The following is a 21,993-nucleotide window of genomic DNA, read 5'->3' as shown; positions in this document are numbered from 1 at the left end:
AGTTCAAACAGCGAAGCTTGCCAAATAAGGAAGTTTCTAGACATACACACATCACTTTGTGTATATATATATATATAGTATACGATATAAAATATGTATGTATATATATATGTATCTATGTCTTGCGTCGCTTTTTCGATAAATTCTTTAACCTTTTATTCTTTTTTTAAAGATTTTTTAACCCCTGAGAATACCATGGACTGCTTTAAGTACAAAATACAACTCTCTGAGAGAACAACAAAAAGTCTTTTTAAAAAACAAATTTACAAACAACTCAATTCAAGAACTTAAGAGCGCAGGCCTCTGAAGCTGATTATTACATTTTCATCATTCATCTAACAGGAGAACAGGTGCAGCAGAGCCATCAGTTATCAGAGCCTGTCCATGTCAAACGTGTAACCTGCTTTAGAGCTTAACAGAATAAAACAGTGTTGGGCATCTTACACTCGTATCATAAATTGCATAGATACACATGGGTAATATAAAGTATGACTAACTCATTTGTGTTTACGCGTGTTGCCTGAAAACTGCACGGTGCACTGTGAACCCTGGTGGCCTCATATAGTAACCACAAATAACTGCTTTTTAACAGCTTCACTACCTAGAAATAATCCAAAGATGTAAATACACTGCACAATGGATGCTCATGTTAACAAGCACAGTGAGTCAGTGATTGTTTTATATGAATGAGACATGTCAAAGGAGGTTTGAGTAACCTTCAAGTTATGTAATGGTCATTTCTAAGATGCTCATAAAACAAGTTTTTCCAATCTTTGGTCATGCGATGACACCTGAGCCAGCCAAGACTGTGCGTTGTGGTTGAAAGCTCCAAAAGCTACTAAATGGACCTTTGAGTTGAGATTATTTTGTCACATTCTTTGTCCAGTTTTCTCTCAACAATTCATCAAATGTCCAATGAGGACTGTCTGTGACAGGGAGGCTCTTGTATGTTTGCACACATTTGTTATTTGGCACAAAATTTAGGCCGATTTTTACACAAGAAACTTGAATATTGAAGCATTAGTAATTCATACCACTGACCTGTCCACTGACAGAGGAAACTACACAAAATACAAAAGTTGTTTTACCACCAATCTAAAAAGCAGTTGGCTAGCAGGATTATGTTTTATTTTCTCTGTTTTTCCTCTCCATGTGTATCTATTGTTGTGGTCACAGTGTAACCTGGCCAAACTCTGTTTATCGATGGCTCTGGACTGCAGGCGATCTAGTTGGTGGGGGCACATAACAGTAGGCAGCTCTTTGCACTGATAGTATGGTGTGGCTCTGCTTTGCTATCTGTTGCAGATGCTTTGTTGATTAATGGCAAATGCTGCATTTACATCCTTGTTTCAGGCACTAGAAAATTGTTAAGGTGACAAGGAGCCCAATGCTGGCCACACTCAGTAACCAATCCAACGGGATTTCCTTTTGGTTTGATTGTTACAAATCCGATTGAGAAAACGACTGATTGATCTTCTTACTGATTGTTTGGTTGAGTGATAAGGTTGAGGGGCAAGGGGGGTTAAGGAGCTGTAGGGGCGCAGGGCAAGCGACAGAAGGCACAGAGTTTCTACAATGAACTTTCTCCAAACATTCAGACTAAAAAAAATAAAATAAAAAAAACCCAAAGAACTCAGAATTAGGAAGAATTTGAAAGCAGCTGACAAAAGTCAGATCAAATATTTCGAACGGCTATGATGTGAGCAAAAGGGATTTGCTTATAGTAGTATGTGTGTCAGTATGTCTGTGTTTGTGTCTCTGTGTGACAATCTGAATGAACACCAGGGTTGGGGTCAATAAACTGGCTATTCAAAAACTGGAGAAGCTGGAAATCTTTTTTTTGTCTTTTTTTTTTTTTTTTGCAGATAAATTGGAGAATGGCGGTTTTAGTGTACATTTTACAACTGAGTCAACATGATGAAAATTGACCCCAACCCCGGATGAACATCTATTATACACACACGAGTGCTTACATTACAGCTCTTTCGACTAGCTAGTTGTGCTTTTCAAGGCTGAATACATGTTGTCCCATGTCACCATCTGTACATATTCAGACCAGCTCTGGTGTGAAATTGTCTTTCCACTGAACATATTCAAGAAAACAAGGACTCATTGGATGCATCTCAGGCCATAAAGACCAAGAGCAAAGCGGACCCTGAAACCAGCTTGAATAATAACAATAATGCCCCAAAGTGTTTGTTCCCAAGTCTGGCAGATACCACAGACATGAGGCCAGAAATGGGTACTTCGACACCCAGAAACAAAATGAATCTCAAATACAAAACAAGAGAAAGACTAAGGGTAATGTTTGTTTCCTATTTGTTGAACATATCGCATCTTGTGGTAAGCTAACGACAAACTACGGTCCGGTGGAGAAGCTTTACTGTACGACAGACAAACAGCTACATTCAAATTCACCCCAAAACAAAGCAGGTAAGAGCTGAAGAGATTTTCCACGTTAATGTGACAGGGATTTGGTTGAACAAAGCCATACAGCCATGTTTTGTAGACTGTATTCTGGGCACAGATGGAGAAACAATTAGCCAGCGGGACTCTGCTTGGATAACTGTGTGTGTGTGTGTGTTTGTGTGTTAGTGGGAGTCTCAGTGCTTTAAGACGCCAGCACGCTCCTTCTCAGCAGGTCCTCGTTCCCAGAATGCAACTGCGGCAAGCGGAGTTTGCGTCCGCCAGAGCGTGTGTCCGTATCACTCTGCTCGCCATCAGAGAAGTACCCGTCAGTTTCGGCAGCGTCCAGCAGGGACGTGTCCTTTCCTGTGAGTGGTAGGTCCACAGACTCCAGCCCTGCTATGCTTCCACCTCCACTGAAGCCCCTCCCTCTGGATTTACCGTGGCGGGACAGACGGAGCCGCGGAGCCCCGCCACGGAGGATCGCCCCTGTGTCAGGCACTGTGACCCCAGGGCTTGAGGCCGGAAGTGGAGATGAGCTTGCAGTGAAACCAGATCCAGCCCCTGATGCAACACCATTCCCTGTGTGGATGCTGTCCCAGCCGGGGTCCTCTGAGATATGACAAGAATCCATTTTGGAGATCGGTGGCTGCGGCGGAGGGTCCCTGTGCAGGTCAGAGCTCCTGGTTTGGTGGTGATGAAGGTGGTGGTGCAGGGCCTTGGAGGCGCCCCTGGACCTTTCTCCTTTGCGGCCCACATGGCTGGGCTTTTCCTCCGCAACGCTCGCCCAAAGGCTCTTAGCAGTGGAGGGGCTGCAGGCAGCGGAGGCAGCCGCTGCAGACAGGAGTGTCTGGGGCTGGGTGGGGCTGGTGGATTGCGGGTGTCCACGAGCACGGGGCTTGTTGCTCCCTCGCGGTTTGCGGCCCAGCTGGGGTGTTTTCCAGGTAGACTGCATGGAGTTCTCCATCATAAGGTTTAGCAAGCTTTCCTCGCCTTGCAGGAGCTGGATGAGAAGAGAACAGGAGAGGAGGTGAGACAAGGAAAGACAGGAATTGGAGATGAAACAGGAGCGATGAGAGAGGAAGAATTAAAAGGAATTTTAATAAAAAAGGAATGGTTTCAGACAAAATGTTATATCTGGAATTTTGCTTGTCGATCAATACAGCAATAAGTTTGCCTGTTACTTGGGTTTCTGGTTTTTAAACCTCACATTCTTGCCCGTAATATGTTTCAACAAAAACTCCCCACCCACCACCACCTTTTGAGCAATAGATGTTCATCAGATATTCAAGCTTTGAATGACAAAGCTAACATTCTGATGGCATTTTACGTTGTTACATATATGTTTCTGTTGAATTGTTTGTTTGAATTGTAAAATTCAACTTCGGGCCCTTCTTAAAACTCCCTTCTTAAGGATATCAGGTTTCATATAAACATTCTTTTTAATTAAAAATTACAGTGTTCATGTGTTGTTTTGTTCCTGAACAAATCCTCAAACAATGGAGTTATATCATGCATACTGGTTGAAGGCCCCTGCCAATCAATACACAAACAGCACATTCCTGAGGAGAACAGCAGGTCAGCTACAGTGCAGCTCTGCTCTGACCATGAGTTCTTTCTTAAAACTGATCAACCCACAGTGGAAAGTGAGCAAAACACACACACACACACACACACACACACACACACACACACACACACACACACACACACACACACACACACACACACACACACACACTCAAAACTCTGCTTATGTAAAGATTCAATCTAAAGAGGCAAAATAATTCTAAATAAAAGGTGGTTTCAAGTGTGGAGGCTTAAGTCTTTTCTGTGGGTGTGTGACGAAAGTGGGAACTTTCGATGGTTTTCAGTGTGGGAAACTATAATGTACTACAATAAAATGGAAACTCTTCAGAATTATTCAAAGTTATTGTAGAAGATACACCCAAGTTTTAATATAGTGCTAACAGCTCAAGTCAGTTAAAAATCACAAATTTACTTGTTAAAAGTGCTATCAGAGCAAGAGGGAACACATGCAGAAAAATAACAACAGTGCTCCATTTTACATGTAAACATTAACGTGATAGTCTCAAGGTAAAGTCATTAGATTGAGCAAATATTTTGATTTAGCTTATGTGTGGAAAAGTAATGTTAACATGGAACATTTTCAGTGCACAAACGTGCAAAAATTTCTTGTGTATTCTGTCCTTGTACAATACAGGCAGTATTAGCTGTTGCAATTGATTATAGCAGTTATTAAGTTTTTTAAAAGTTTACTTCCCACCTACACATTTTTCTCTCCCTTTTGCCCCCTAGTCAAGATTTTTAACTAGGAACTTCATGCAACTTTGGATGTCCGTTTCAATAACGTCTATAGGCAGGACAGTTTCTTATTTGGCTCCTGGCAGTCAGTTTTGTCCACCAGTGAAGTGGACTGGGATTCAGTTCAAGAGGTGATGGACTGTTTGACTTTTGCAATGTGTGCTGCCATTCACTGTCAAGAGCCGAACTGCAGCTGTCTTATGTATTCCTCCTTTAACTGGTCTGGTCTGTGTGCTGTTTGCCACTGAAATTAAGTTCAGTTGGCGGATCACTTTTTATTTTGAAGGTACAATAAAAGTTAAAATCCACAGTTGAATTCAATCCGTTGCTGTATTATCAAAAGTAGCTCTAAAGTATGTATTAGTTATCATTCAACTCAGAAATAGTCGAGGCATTACTTTGCTGGCCTCCCGCGACTGAAAGCCCTACCTGGTCGGAGAGCAGGCTGCCGCTCTTGTCCCGATGTTGGGCACCCAGGGCCCACTGGCTCAGCATGTCATCAGCGGTGATCTGAACCGACTGCGCGAGCCAGCTGTCGAACAGAGAGTTGTCCAATGGGAAGGACTTTGACAAACCTGAAAGAAGGGGAAGGAACATAAGCAGGGAGGAATGCGGGGAGGAAGAGATGGATGATATCGAGACAGAAACAGAGGGAGAGAGTGAGCAGGGGTGGCAAAAAGCCGTGGGAAAAAATTGGTAGGGATGAAGGAGAGAGAAGGGGGAGAAAGACAAAGCAGACAGGTGAGGGGTGCTGCACATTTTTCAATGCAAGATCATTGTACCAAACCTTAAATCACACAATTCTGTTAAATACAGGGTTAGCTCAGTCAGCTCACTCTGTCAACAGAAAAAAAATCTGTCTTAAGTTGCTGTTAATGCAAGCCAAACATTTCTTACTGCTGCAGCTTCACATTAAAAGCATTTAACTAAAGAAACTTGAGTTTGCTTTACTATGAAGTAAGTAAGCTGTTAGCTGAAGAGCTGCACACCTTCAAATTCTCAGTGAGGTAACCAACTAAATTCCCTGTACCCTGCTGTCCGCACACTACAGCTCTATGGAGAATAGTCAATTACTGCCCGACTTATTTATAAATGACAGTAGTTCGTTTTGCTGCCCCCAGAATTTTAGGAACTGTAGTAGGAAACGACACTTACCGTTACCACCAGTAACTATAAGTGTCGCCAGATCAACCACTTTTAAGGGACGTACTTTCACGGGTGTATTTGTCCCAGTGGATTAGCTAACGTTACATGCCAGCTATACCAGCTATACCTATATTTCAATCAAACAAGTGCTAGTGATTGTTGGAAAGTAGAACTGTTGAAAGACTAACAAAGACGGTTTTCAGCCGCAGTGCCCATTGTCTTGGTCTGAGATGCTGGTTCTCTAGTGCGACATCTAGCGGGAAGTGAATTTCATATATAAAGTTTGAATCCTAATTAAAGATTATAAAGACAAACTTCTCAATTTGGATGACTTTTCCAAAGTTTAACAGTCTTAGCATGACTCTCAAGCTAAATATTGCAAAGATGATTGGTGGACAAATCCGGTAAAATCTACTCACAAAAAAAAGGATGCATATGATGACAGCATAACGCATCCATACAGCTACTGTCTAAACAGTACAGAGCTGTTTGAAATCACAGCGTATTCCACTTGTGTACAATAAAGCAATGTAATAGTTTCCTCAATCTGACCTGGTGGGAAAACATTAAAAAGCAAGTGGAGGCTGATATCCTTGTTTGTTTTATGTTAATTATACCAACATCTCAAAATGAATATAATCAAAACTGTAATGTAACACCTCCAAATTGATGTTAATCTCTCACATAGCACCTCTAAATGTTAGTTTTTCCATTTTGCCCTAATCACAATTCTAAACGGAAACACAGAGCCAGCTGTAGATCTTTTAGAAAAAGAGAGAGAGAGAAAAACAACTTGACACACTGACATTTACAGTATGTAGTGATAAACTCCAAATCCAAACATAGTCTTTCTGTTGCTTCATCAATAATGAACATATAAACCCATGTTACAGCAGAAATCCTGTTTCCTGTCTCATTCCCAACACTGTGGTGTCTCTCTGTGTGTGTGTATAATTAGGAGATTTTCATGGCTCCTTTTCTTTCATTGTGGGCTGTGAAAGTGCTGCCAAAGCACTGCGTGTCTGTCTGTGGCATTTTAGTCTTTCTTACTCTGACACACAAACACACGCACACACAAACTCATCTATACGCACAATGCAGGGAATACAGCGAGGCTTAAGGAGAACAGAGAATGGGCGGGGGGATCCACTAGCTCAGGCACTTTTTCTCTCCTGTGCCCATATTTTGGCTTGCCAGTCTTTCACTCCTTATATCTTTACATCCTAACATTCAGAGGCAGGAGAGCCGGGGTTAGGGGCGGTTTGACAGCATTTAATTGAATCGGAATCCAGTATCTTTTTTCTGAAACCATGTCAAATTCATCCATTTGATAATGTTAACTAGTAAATAACTTAAAGTTGTTAGATAGATTACAAGTTAGTTATTTAGCTAAATCACTCCCTGAATGTTTGGCACATTACTTCATTGCTGATAAAAAATAAAAGGATGATTAAACAGATATTTTTCAAATTTGAAATCTGAAATGCAATGTCCCAACTGTAGCTGTAAGTTAGCTAGCAATAGACACACCGACCACCAAAGTGTGTGCGAGATCACCCCTTAAAATCAAGAAGGCCTTGTGACCCCCCCATGACCCTTAAGTTGGGAACCACTGATCTAGAAAGATCTAGATCTATCTAAAAATAGGGACATCTTGTGTTCTTAATTAGCCATAAACAACCATAGACCTCTGCATGAGAGCACTGTGACTCTGTCATGGCGAACAACTTCCTCTTAACAACCCACAAGTCCATAGATAATGTTGACCAAAACTTGCACACAAACACATTATGAAAAATACCGACAAGTGTATGCAGATTTTTCTGGTCTCAGATTCTTTCTCTCTTTCTTGTCTCTGTCGTTCAGCCTCACTGTAAATCTTCAGTGCCTATAATGATCTGCCAAGCAGGACAGCAGGAGGTGCTGTTAGGGTGGCTTTAACACCAGCAATCCTCCCCACACACACACACACACACACACACACACACCCCGAGCTGGTCGTTTCCATGACGCAGCATGTCTCTGCAGGAGTCGAGAGAGCTCTGAGGGAGGGAATAGGTGACAGAGGGGAAAAAAAAGAGGCTGTGAAGAAGTGTGAGGAAGACAGGAGGGGGTAATAGAGGAGAAGAGAGTAGCAGAGTTCAGAGAGAGGAAGGTAGGAGGGAAACCTGCAACATGCCACTCTGTAGTCTGTAGCTATTTTCAAATAGCATCACATACGGTCCATCCTAACATCATTGTTTACTATACTACAGCTGGAAAAACACAGCAACGAGACTACAGCCACGCTACCAGCTCTCTGAAGCTGTACTGAGACACAGCAGTTAAAAGCTTACATGCTCACAGTGACTGGCTGATGTTTAGCAGATATAACATGTACCATATTCACAATCATAGTATAGCTTGTTAGCATTCTGACATTTGCTAGTTAGCACTAAATACAAAGTACAGCTGAGGCTGATGGGAAATTTTAACTGACTGATCACTAAATCACTTCAATTCATCCTGAGAGGCACATGAATGCATAAAAAAGACAAGGGTGGGTTTCTTTGTGGAATTGGTCTAAAAAATGTGTATTGCAGAAAAATACCAGTAATTAATAACAATGGATCGCTTTCTTTCCGGCTTAAATATGCCGGAGGAACCAAATAATAGTTCCTACTGATAGTGGAGCTGTATCTTTTAAATCAGATGACGACACTGACTCCTCCTCCTCCTCCTTCAGCTACAGCTAACATGTTGAACAAATGGGGATACTGTAGGCTAATGCTATGTATCAAAAGGTGCTGCTGCCGTTAAAGCCGTCTAAAGCTCTTGTACAAGGTGACAACAACAGTTTGGGGAAGCAGTGCCAGTGCACGCTAGTGTTACGGCAACAAAAAGCCCCAGGATGGCATTACAGAACAGCTGATATTGTAGCAGCAAATCATTCGCTAGCCAAAGCTACTAGGGCAGTGCCGGGTAAGGAATTCACTACCAGCAGGACAGGGCCAAGACCAGGCCTGTGCATGTGAGAGAGCGTGTGTGTGTGTGTGTTGCGAGGTAAACTCTCACTACAGTCTGATGATTGTTCTTGGGTCTGCCTGGAAACTCCAGCAGAAAGACAGTGATGGAAACAGCGAGTAAATGTGCAGGAGGCACAAAAGAGCGATCAAAAGACACATCAGAGCAATGAAGGAGAGACAAGAAGTGCAGCAGGCAGAAAAAGAGAAAACTGAATACCTGAATAAAGGAGGGAAATCACAGAATAGGACACAATAATGGCAACCAGAGTAAAAAAGCTCAGCACGAATCAACTGAAATCCACCTGTCAGAGTTATTCTCTACAACAAAAGAGACATTTTACTTTTCTGTCTCTTACCATATTGTCAAAATGATCCCACACAATTCTAATCTGTAATTTGGCCTTATTATTTTTTTGACTACCTGAATGAAATGTAAAATATTCAGATTTTCTTTGCTCTGTTTCAACTGCCTCATACACCTTAATAGGGTTTAAAATCCCAGTTATTACGAATCAGCCATGACGTTTGGAGCCTGTTGTGTTTTCATTCAGAATGAAAGAACACAAGCGTCTGTGGAGAGACACAGAAATTCAATGAAAGTACAAATAAAAAGTCACCATGCAGGACACAAAGGTAGCTATTCCCTCAGTAACAACGGCCTGAAAAACACCAGTATGCACCGCAGCCGAGACTTGTAGTGCTCTGAGTGAGGGACACTTTTCTCAACCTACCTACCAATGGTGAGAACTCAATGCTCCCTTGCTTTTACAGTCACTGCCAGACACAAAAGTTGAACAAAGGGAGTCGCACACACAAAAAACGCAAAAAACATGAACCTGCATCAACTTTCGCCTCAATGCTCAATGCTGTTGTGTAACGTGAACAGAGAATTTCTTTTTGAAAAGTGCTATTTATTGTTATTATACATCATAAATCTGCAGTACCTATACAAAGCCTCCACCTGAATTTGACCTCTCTCATTGTAGTCTGGGTTAGAGGTTAGACACATACCAAATTTACTGTGCAGATGATTTGTTTACTTCTCTCACAGGTATTATTTCAACCACAGTGTGATTGCATATGCATAAACTTGCTAGAATGTCCTTGAGTATTCATTTCAGTCATTTTCACAGTGGAATAACACAAGGGCTGCTCAGAAAATCTCATTCCTCTTAGACGATCCACTGAAATCAGTAACTGTAGTGAATAAACTCTTAGCGGGTAGCACTTTCAGAATTATGTTGCATTTCATTTATTCAATGGATAGTTTAAAAAAAGGTTCCAGTAAATGTAAATTTGTCTAACAACACTCTGATTACACTGGATTCCCGACTGAAATTTGTTATGGATCTCAGTTTTAGGGATGAAACGCCTCAGTGCCTGTGAGGGTGACACCAGGAAGATTACACAACAATCTCCCCTTTTCCAAATCACCACTGGCATATGGGCCCCACTAATAAACAGTGGGGATAAGGGACAGTACATCTGAGACGGAGTTCTGGTACATATCTGTCTTCTTGATCCCAGAACACTAAGAGGAAGACAAAGCCCTGGGAGTCAGGACCAGACCCGACAGAGAACAGATGGCCTGACACACAAACACACACACTGAGACTGTGAGATATGAACACATACGGCATGCAAAAACAAACACACAGATGACACACTGAGACAGGAACGATATATATATATATATATATATATATATATATAACACTGGCAAAGGAAAGCATGCATGCACGCACACACAAATGCAGACAGATGATACGATTGCACACAACAAGAGTACACCACATACACAGAAGGGCTTGTTTGTCATGGAAACACCATCTGAGGGATGATTTCCCAGCATCTATTCAACATCAGGTTGCAGTCCTTATCCCTCATCAGTCAGATGGAGAGACCGAGTCAGGGAAAGAGAGGAAGAGAGATGACGTGAAGATAAACAGAAAGAGGTAGTGTTATAACACAGAGCCAGTATAAGAGAGGGGGAAAAAAAAGAGACAGATTCACAGTGAAAAACAGAGGAAAACTAAAAAAGATGAATAGAAAAAGAGAGGAAGATAATATCAGAACAGGAAGCAAGTGAGGCAAACTACTCTCCTGTCCTGTGTTATCATCCCTCTGTTTATTGATCAAATTCACTTTGACAGGAAAATACTGTTGGCTTGGCGACCCTCAGCTCTGGTTAAATAAGGAAATGAGAGAAAGTCCTGCGTCATTGCTGATAGTCACTGTGTGTGGGTGAAGAGCTCAAAACATCTCTGCCGGTTTGTATCTTGATTGTATACTAATACACATATAATGGACATTGTATAAATGCTGCATATTATACTGTGTATATGCACTAGAGTTTGACCAAATCCGATGTTTAATGACTGACACTGATGTATTATAAATATTTAAAGTTAACATTTACTTCCTTGGGAACATAAAACTATATTGCATATGAGTGGACTAAATACACAAAGTAAATGGCTTGACTAAAAACCTGAAAATAGAACCCTTCATCTGAATCAATTCTGCATTGAATTGTGACACCAAAAATGTAAGTAGAATCAAATTATCAGACTCCCAACAATTCCAACCCCTAACAGCCAATACAAAGGGTGGCTAAAATTACAAAAAATAACTGTATGTTGCTCAAAAGTGGAACTGCCTTTTGGGGAAAGTTATTTTAAGTTTTCTGAAACTGCAGAATAAAATCAATATACAGGTCTAACAGTAACGTTAAACAACTTCCCATCAATGCAGGAGACTTAAACTAACAGTCCTTCCACTTACAAGCCTATTTCCCAAAACTCTGCAGCTGACACCCAAAGCCAAAACTCCAAACTCCTACAAGTGGAAACTGAACCTTTGCGGACGTGTGGCTGGATTTTATGTTACAGAAATGTTAACAATAGAGTAAGGTTAAGCTTGGCTGTATATAATTCCTACCAAAACGCTATAATCCCACAAAGGCAGAAGCCCATTTCTTTATCGACAGAGCAGCTTCAGGTTTCATCCTTTGATGACAGCATGAAGTCTTTGTTGGGTGGTTTTTCTAGCTTTGAGCAACGTTCTGTCATGTTCGTTTTCTGAGATCACAGGAAGGACCAGAGCTCCTCACATTTTACATGTTGCTGTAGAACTGCTATCAGTGTGCCAATATGTCCTGTAAATGTATTTGAATACAAATGTATTTTATGTTGATGTATTCCTTCTATTCACACTTCATTAAGCTGCAGGACTTCACCTCTCACCTCTCTTTTAGGATCTTTACATGTGAAAAAAAAAAACATAATTATCCATCATTCACTTGCGTACATGAAAAAGAGGATAAATGATATTAAAGAACACAGTCATTCATTTAGGCTCTCAGATATTAATCATTTACAGTAATTGTCTGTGTAGCCAAAGCTTTTTACAGAATGTCATTGCAGAAATATTCCTAACTTATTAGATCTGGGTACATATAAACAAGGATTATGCAAGGCTACAAATCCACCCACTTGATGTCCTACATATAGAAGCTATTCACAGCGGAGGAGATTTTTTTTTTTTAGAGGAAGCCTGAAGATATGGAGGACTTTGTTTTCCATTTTATTCACCCACACAAACATAGAGTATATCACCAATTGAGTCTTTTTTCCTCTTTATTGTTTGCATGTTAATTATTTATTTCCTTATACAATAAAAACTTGAATAACATTACTTGGTAGGTTTTTCCGTCATAAACTTTAAGTACCCTTATTTAGCATTTATAAGGAGTATCTAAACATAATAAACTGGATTATAACACACTATAATGTAGTTGTAAGCAGATGTAAGTGTAATTTATAATAAAGGAAGTAGGAGGAAGCTGTGTCTAAACAGGTAATGAATAACAATACTTTATGCTTCGAGTGGTTATGTAATTTAGGAGGGAAACCTTTCCAAAATAAAAGCATGAAAGCTATAACCTTAAAGAGAGGAAACACTCGGTTTGATTCTGACAGCGTGCACTGGTGCTGCCACGACCGACAGCACCAAATCTCATCAAACTGTCACAGCTCTACTGCCCCATGAAGCAGCTGTATCTGAAAAAAATAAACTGAGGATGTTTTTAGGATGTCAGGAAATATGACATTACGTGAGCTACCGACACATCCAAGAGAGCCAAATTTCAAAACAAGCCTGTCTACCACAATGAATACAGATATAGAGGTAGACAGATGGACATGAACAGGGGGGGATGGATATTCAATTTAAAATCTAAAACTCCCATGTTTCTGAATAGAGACGCCTTGGCATCTGGATCCATGATTTGACACATCAGTCAACACATTTCCACCCTCGCTAACATGGACCTGGATTATTTCCTGAGAAACTCGAGCTCTCAGCCACAAAAAATAGTCGTCTCCAGGCCAAACATGTCACTTCTGTTCAGTGTGGAAAGTAAAAAATAACCCTCTCTCACTGCTTAGTGATGGACAAACTGCTTCAGAGTACAGTATCTGTTTGACTTCTATGAGGATGTCTGAGCATTGAAATGTTAATTTGCACCCCAACAGTCAGGCAGGTGGCTTGTCTTGACAACTTAAAAGCTACAGATTCAATCACCACAGCCGCCAGTGTGTCTCCATCAACAGTCTATCTTGTGTCCTCGAGCGAGACACTGAGTCTTTATCTGCTCGCTCACTTCAAGTCGCAGTGGATACGAGTGTCAGCTAAATGCCTGTAAATTGTCAATGTTACGAACACATATCTACATACATATAATCGGCGTGCTCAATTTCCATTTAATATCTGTCTTCTGAGAATCATACGTAGCTGTAATGACGGGTGGTGGGGGAATGGATCACCTTCTAGCAGGACAGACAACCATTATCATCCATCCACATCTCACTAATGATGAGGATTGGCAGTGACAGGCCCTCTCTCCCTTATTCTAACGGCATCTCTCTCCCAGTCGCTCATTAATGACAAAGATTGACGCTGACAGAGCTTCTCTCTCTCTTTTTTCAGTTTTACCATCATGTCTATGCCTGTTTTCTCGTCCTCTTATCCCCAACTTTCACTCCCTTTTACCCACATAAAAGTTTGGATTAGTGATCAAATTGTTTCCATTTTGACAAAACACAGGGCAAAGATGTATTTTGCAACTTTACTTTACAAAAAATACCATATCATAGTCAGATTTCTCCAATTGATACCACCACAAGACCAGACAGGTGTATTGTACGTGTGCAGGCAGTATTGTGCTTTCTGTATATTCCCCATAGTAACTGTGTACATTATTCTCTGCTGGGTCCATCGGTCTTTCATAGAGAGCATGGATTACTGTGAGCAGAAGCTTTGTAGTGGAAATGGATTTGCAAGATGTGTTACTGAAAATTAGATGACTGAGCCTCTTTTCAACATTCTTCATGTTGTCTTCACCTTTAACAATCTCCACAGGCAACACAAACACTAAAGCATGCAATACTACAGTACCAATGAGCCTCATCACCTGCTCTACTGCACTGTTGAAAGGTTTTTGAAATCAGGGAAGCCCCGGATGATTGTTTTTCTTTTAGATTGATCATTTACTTAAAAAAAAAAAAATAAGTTTAAAACTAAAATAAAGACATTTACATAAATGACTTGCTCATCCCTGTATCTTTGGTAATTTTGAATGAATAATGCCCGTTTTTTAATCTTACTCTTTATAGGATGGTTTAGAGGTTAGTCTCTCAACTATTGGACTACAGCTCAGTTCCCAGGATGATTCTAACTCGTGCTGTACCTCTCAGATGGACGTTCGGCAGTCCTACAGGCTAAAGCAAGGTGATTTAGTTATTACATGAGAGCTGAGAGGAGGTCTGCATAATTTACAGGATGACATTTTTATAATATCCAGTCTTGCTTCATCTCTCTCTCTCTCACTTTGTTTGCCTCTCTGTCTCTGAGTGATGTTACACTGCCAGATTGATGCATCAGATCAGACCTGCTGGGCTAAGCTGCAGTCAACTCCTATTAAAGATTTTATCGTTGCATCTGACACTTGATCTACACAGAGGAACACACAGAAAAGGTATGACAACACTGATGATGGAGGCATGAAATCTGTGAAAAAAAGGAAAAGGTAACACGCCAAGCATGGACCACATGCTGACCATAGCAGATTATAACAGTTTTTTGTCAAAGGTTGCAGCACTCTTGATGCATCAATAATTTATTGAAGAGTTTCCACAGGTAAAGTCTTTATCAGCTGAAACAGAAACAATATTAGAGATTTTCAACCTTTATAATGTCTTGCTTGTGTTGTTATTGCATTTTGCCCTTTTGTAAAGCAAAAGGCTGCTGCAAATAAATTATTGGTGCATCAAGTGTACAAATGTGCTGCAAGCTTTTTGTCAGCAGGATCTTTCATATGGACACACAAACACACACACACATATGTGGCATACGTTCAGCCAATGAGGTGCATTTGATCAGTTTGCAAACACTGCAGGGCGTACACCCACCCACGCACGCACACACACACACACACACACACAAACATACAATGTACCTAGCTCTTTTAGCAGGGAGCCGTTCTCTGACTTCAATCTCTCCTTTTTCTTCTCAGGACTACTCTTCCTCCTCTCCTTCCCTTTCTCCTTCACTCCATTCTGCTTCCTCTTTTCTCCCTTCTGGGTTTTCTCTGCAGGGAGACACAGAAGGGATTTAGTTGATTTATTCAATTTAAGCTTGATTTAGATGGAAAGTGTCACTGAGCCTGGGGAACTTCTTCCTTTCAGGTGGTTTTGAGTGAGAAAGTAGCATACAAAAAACATTCAAGACGTATAGATATAGTGGGGAAAAAAAGCCATACTAATCAGTTATTGAAGTTTTTCAGAATATTTGTTGACATTTTAGGAAATAGTTTTATTTTCTTTACAGAAAGCTTTACAAGACTGTAAAAATGTGTTTGACATTTGGATGTACACAGTTTATAAGGCAGAGGGAGGAAATAAAGATGGAAGAATAAGAAAAACAGCAGAGAAAAGACTACATTGGCCTGAAGACGTTTCCACACATGAAAGATACACTCATTGATTGTGTTTGATTGTGTTATAGCCCTCTAGAATGTACTCTTCATCTCCTGAAACACAAGTACATGAAGAGCTTGTGACTGACAACTTAAAGTCTGATTGAAAAATATTATTACAGGACATCATCCATCTGAAGTAATCCTCAAAGGCTTTTAAAGGTTGTAAGCCAGTTCATGGTTGCAGAAAAGGTGTAATTGGCTAAATGTGACTCTCCTCCTGATGAGGTTTGGTGATACACAGCAGTAGTTCATCTTCACACATTTACACTTCTGCTCTACCCAGATAAAACCTAAATGCCTGGGATGCATGATAATTCTTCTTCTAAAGGTTGTTTAGTATTCTAGTTCAAGTTTGAGGGTGTAAGGCTGTCAGATTCAAGACCCATGTGTGCTTGGTGAAAGATACCTCAGTTAACCTCAGAGTTAAAGCAAGAAAACAAAGACCACTCATGGTGTTCGCGGCCATCTCTGTGTGCGGATGCACTGTGTTTCGTGTTCTTTTATCTCTGTTAGTAAAAATCCAACAGTCTACTCCACCTTTCAGACTTTTTTGAAAAGAAAAACCGCAACACTGTCGAATACCCTGAGGAAAGAGACCACTTATATACTGTATGTATAGAAACACAAACACATCAGTTGTGTGTTAGTCTTCACACACACACACACACACACAGTATGACATGTAACAGAGCCCTGCAGAGCGCCTCCCTGCTGCGAGCTGTCCTCTCACTCCAGGAGACTTCAGTCTCACCCTCCAGCTGAGAATGTGGAAGGTAACACACCAAACACTGATACATATATACACATGATCAAAGACCAAAAAAAGGGAACAAAAGCGGACGGTGTAATGCAGTCTAATACATTAGTCCTGCAATAAATACTAACTTAACAAAGGTTTCAATGTTGCTGTATTTTAAACTGTTATCAACATGGTAGTTTAATATAAAATCCCATATTTCTTTATAACATTAATGCAGCTAAATTAATGGTATAAAACGAAGCTATACAGCCTGAACAGTTTCTGAATATTTAGTTTACTTTTGTTAACAAACCACTGTAAATAGGTACAATGATGAAAATTAAAAATTAATTACCATCTATCTGGCGCAGGAGTCAGCGGCATGACGAGGGGGAAAGTAGGTAAGAAAACCACCACATTCTATATCAAATTTGAATTTAATCATTACAGATTATTTTAATTGCCTAACATTATAATGTATAGCCAAATCCAATTTTCCAGATAACTAAATTACAGTAATTCAGTTAGGGCTGCAACAAAAAATTTGTTTTTCATTATCGAATAATTGGCGGATTATTGTCACGATTAATTGACTAATTGTAAAGCGCCGGTCACAAGTTTTCTAAAGCCCAGGGCACCATTTTATTATTGCTTGTTTTGACCAAAAAGTTCACATTGGAGAAGCTGGAGTCGTGGATGCTGTTTTTCCTTTAGATATTACCTTAATAATTAATCAATTATCAAAACAGTTGCAGTTAAAATAGTTTATGACATGATTCTACTACAGGAAGAATGATTGTTTATAGTGGAGCTCTGCATTTAACACAAACACATGGACGCTTAACACACACACACACACACACACACACACAGTGTACACACAGTGTACACACAGACACACAGCATGTAAGGAAACGATGCAGTCACACTCCACTGACTTACACATACGGCACAGTGATGATCTCTCTCAGTCTCTCATTCTGTGACATGGGAAGCCCTTATTGTTGGGATGTCTTGTTGTTACAGACTCCTGCTGTTTACACAAACACAGAGTCCTGACTGCATGGCTCACTAACTCTCCTGCTGCTGTGTTTATATACTGTATGTATGTGTGTGTGTGTGTGTGTGTGTGTGTGTGTGTGTGTGTGTGGGCGTGCACTGTTACAGCAGGTGGCACCTGCAAGTTCATTACAGTTATACTGGAGTTTAGAAAAGTGATTGTATTTGATGATCTGACACCTACAGAAAGTTTATTAGTAAGTGTCTGTAAGAAATAGAAATGTAGGCCTCATTACTTTTTGCCTTTAATCAATAGTGACAGCTGAAGAGTGACACATGGGACACTTAAAATGTCTTTTAAGATGTTTATTAAAAATATATTTATCTAATTAAGCTGGCTATTCAAAATAAGGGGGACATTCAATTATATATAGCCATAATACAAAAAGAAAAATCCCAAAATGTACATGACAAAACTACCATTTATTATTTTTAATTATCCTGATGTGCAGTATAATGAGCAGTTTTTTTGCATGTCACTCTCTTTTCTTCTCTCACTTTCTTTAAGCAGAGGCAGCAGCCCTCACCATCAGACGACCCCGTTCACAGCAGGAGATGGAACAAAGTGTAGAAAGTTCAATTCCCCGTTAAAAATGTGTTAGTTTAGTCTAGTCTCCTCCGTGCTAGCAACTCTGCTTCGCACTTTGAGTTAAACTCTAACACATCTTCACATCTTGCATGTTAAATGTGCTTATTAGCACTAAACACGAACTACAGCTGAGGCATTCGTTTTGCAGGTATTTCATCATAAATCTAAGTGCTAAACAAACTTTGGGCTGATGATGGCGCTATATGAAGAGCCAGAAGATATCACATATATCACAATTAATCCTGTGGGGGACTTTAATGCCTATACTGAATGTCATGGCACTCCATCCGACTGTTGCGACATTTCACTCACAAAAGGAAACCTTGTGGTGCTAGAAGACAAAAACTCAGGGGACTCACTAAAGTCCGTAGGATTCATCCTCTGGGGGGCATGAATGTCTGTATAAAAGTTAATCCTAATCCATCCAGGAGTCATTGAGATATTTTATTCTGGACCAAAGTGGTTGACCAATTGACAGCTTTAAAAGCTGCATGTATTGTAGCTGTTATGTAGCATACAGTATATATCTTTTAAATTATGTGTGTGTGTATGTGTGTGTGTGTGTGTGTGTATGTTGGTCAGAACAATACATGCCTACACTGCGTGTGTGGCTGTCATAGCCAGCAGTAGGCTGTCCTCATGCTTGCTTTAGCATGGAGGAGCAGGACATGCATGAATGGAGCTGAGAGAGACCAGAGAGAGATTTCACACTGAGACGACCCTGTGTGTGCGTGTGTGTGTGTCTTCAGCAGTAAGAGAGCAAAGAGAGGAAGAGAAGAGAGTGTAGGACAGTACAATTCACTAGAAGTACAATACTTAATGTTTGGAAACAAAGAAAAAGCAAAAGAAAGAAGAAAAGAACATTTATGTGTACTGTATGTCTGTGCGGGTTAAAAAGTTTCCATTTTTGTTTAGAAATATTCATGTTTTCCAAGGGTTTGAAAAGTTATGGTAACTGACAGCATGAATGCTGGTCGGGAAGATGAAATGGGATGGAATACAGTTTTAAAAGTGTGGCAGAGTTTTTATTTCCAGCTCCGTGCCAGATCGTCACTGGGTTAGGAGGAAATGTCTTGCTGTGAAAAGTTCAGCAGAGTTAAAAACTGCCGTAGTTTATAAAAGTTATGAATGTGACAAACATTGCATTGAACATGGATGTGGCCATTTGACCCTAAAAGCAGGAAGCGAGATGGAGTTTGTTAGATGAAAGCAGATGTAAAAGGATAACTGCTATAGCACCTGATACCTTCAGCCTCTCTCATGTACAGTAGCTATTTAATGTGTACTTCTGTACTTTAGTTGTAGCTGTGCACCAGAAACAATGCTAACATCCTTCCTTTCTCCAGAGCCTAAAAAGACCACTTGTGCTTTTGCAAGGACAGTACCAGATTAAGAGAAAATCCTTTTTGAAAATACTTAGTTAAAAATTGGCTCAAGTTTCATCTCTCCACATGAGAGAAAATTCTATAATAGAGAAATCGTTTTTTCTGACCATGACAGAAATCATGAGACTACTGACAAGAAAATAACTGCTCATCTTGAATCTCAAAAATTGGATTTTATTTACGTCCAGGATCCAACTCTGGCTCATCTGCAGACGAAAGCTGCTGGTTTGTCCACGCCGCGGAAGGGAGTGTATCCTACGCGTGTGGAGAGGGAGGGTGAAGCGATAGAGTTATGATCTGCAATTACATCACTAGATTCCACGATACACCGTGGACCTTTAACGAATAACCCAATGACTGTGTGTCATCTTTGCGTGCAAAGACACCGTCTCGAACAAATCCTTTGTTTTTCCGTGTACTAACTGGTTTAACTGCAATTTTGAACTTGTGCAGTCCAATTAGCCGTCCTTTCAAATTTCATACTGCGTGTTAGACCAACATTACAGTCTGTAGTCTGGTGGAGTGATGTTGTAGTAAACACAGTGATGCAACATGCTAGAATACTAACTTCTCCAGTGCCACACACAGTCAATCAGTGCATCAGAGTTGCTATTGGCCAAATGTGCACGTTCACATGGTCAAAGTTGAACAAACGAGCGAGCTCTAATAGAAGTGAATGAGAGACGGAGAGAATATTTGTAGGATGTGAGTGTGACTGTAGTGTAAAAACTAAAATCTGACAAGTAGAATTAGTGTGAAGGTGAAAGAAGTATAGTACGACTGTATGAAACCTTTTTTTATATATAAAAAGAATTTGTAAAAGAGCGCAGGTACCTGACATGCTACGAGACATTTCTCCCCCTTTTTTCCAATTTATTTTATGGCTGTTGCTGAAATTGCGGAGGCTATTAACACTGGGGGATCTTTGAGGGAGCTCCCAGGGGGAACGCTTCTTCACACAGCTCCCAAATTGTAATTTCTTTCTTTTTTTTTGTTTTGACAGGAGGGACCATCTTATCCTCTGATCTCCCAGGGACAATTTTTCCACATTTTCCCCCATTCTTTTGTCTAATCTGATCTTGTTCTTTTATATGTTCTGCAGCATGGAAAACTAGTCTTTGGGCCTTCAAGGACGCCTGCAGGCTCTGCTCAAACGTGTGGAAGCTTTCCCCCTGCAGTTTGTAATCTCAGCTCAAATCCAACTATCAGCAGTGGAAACCTTTTTAAACACTTTTTTGTCAGATCGGTGCTTTTTTTCCCTCTTTTGTCTTTACGTTCTGCTGTTGCGTTTCTCTCCATCTCTGCAATATTATCCTTCCCTCCCTTGTTTAGAAGGTGCAACAGCACCAGGGGATTCGTCTTTTTGAAGTGTGTGATTAATTTCCCCTCTTTCTAGGTGCACTGAACTGCAGCGTGTGGGTCTGTGTGTGTATGTGTGTGTGTGTGTAGCCACTGTGTCCCATTTCTTACCTGAGCTCATTAGTGCAATGTGAGAAAGTTTCCTTTTTTACTCCCCTTCTGTCTTTTCCTCCCTCTCTCCACCCTTTCCTCTGTCCTTTCACATTCTTCCTGTCTCTCTCATTGTCCCTACGCCCGTCTCTCTCTCTTCTTCCACTCTTTCTTTCATCCTATTACCTTCTTGTCCCTTCCCATCGTCTTCTTCCTCCGTCCTTATTTTCTCTGTCTTTCTCACACTCCTCACACACATACACACACACACTGGCTGAGAGCAGATCAGAGAGGCCAATACTAACCACTGTCAGCTTGTCACAGTTCGGTTTGAGCCAGAATGTAAATGTAGTGCACTTCCTGCATAACAATAATACTGTGTGAATGTGTGTGTGTGTGTGCGTGTGTATGTGTGTGTGTGTGTGTGTGCGCGTGTGCACTTTCAAGAAAACGTCCTACGGTATAGAATGTAACTGAACCTGTATTATTTTATGTGCATCAGTATGTTTGAACAGCTAGAACTCCTTATGTGTGCATATCTAAGATTATAGTTAAATATGAGAACTGATGAGCTGTGGAGAAGTGAATCAATTGTCTTTCTGACCTGCATTAAAAACAAACGGACGAAATGAACTGACAAAACCTAGTTTAACATCAGAAATAAATGGGGAAATCCTATTATCTTAAGTTTCAGAGAGAAGGATTATGTGTATACTGTGTACAGAAGTGTCATAAACACTTATCACACTTCTGTATTCAGTATACACATAATCCTGTTGAGCGTGACTCAATCTCTTCTTTTAAATGACTGCCAAAGAAAAGCCTGTCAAAAATCTGACTGTCACAGGAGA

General features: G+C 40.4%; 1 protein-coding gene across 1 annotated transcript in view; it reads right to left on the bottom strand.

Annotated features, from left to right (window-relative positions):
* Positions 1 to 227: 227 nt before the first annotated feature.
* The window catches only part of jade2 (jade family PHD finger 2), a 170,742-nt gene continuing 148,976 nt past the window's right edge, over positions 228 to 21,993 (bottom strand). The window contains exons 12-14 of the mRNA XM_051400617.1: positions 15,400 to 15,531; positions 5,161 to 5,306; positions 228 to 3,409 (exon numbers count right to left, since the gene is read on the bottom strand). Coding sequence (XP_051256577.1) covers positions 2,612 to 3,409; positions 5,161 to 5,306; positions 15,400 to 15,531 — 1,076 coding nt within the window. The 3' untranslated portion in view covers positions 228 to 2,611. The remainder of the gene's footprint in view (positions 3,410 to 5,160; positions 5,307 to 15,399; positions 15,532 to 21,993) is intronic.

The sequence above is a fragment of the Dicentrarchus labrax genome, unplaced genomic scaffold (assembly GCF_905237075.1).
Source record: "Dicentrarchus labrax unplaced genomic scaffold, dlabrax2021, whole genome shotgun sequence".
Lineage (NCBI taxonomy): Eukaryota > Metazoa > Chordata > Actinopteri > Moronidae > Dicentrarchus > Dicentrarchus labrax.
This window is presented reverse-complemented; position numbering and strand designations above follow the sequence as displayed.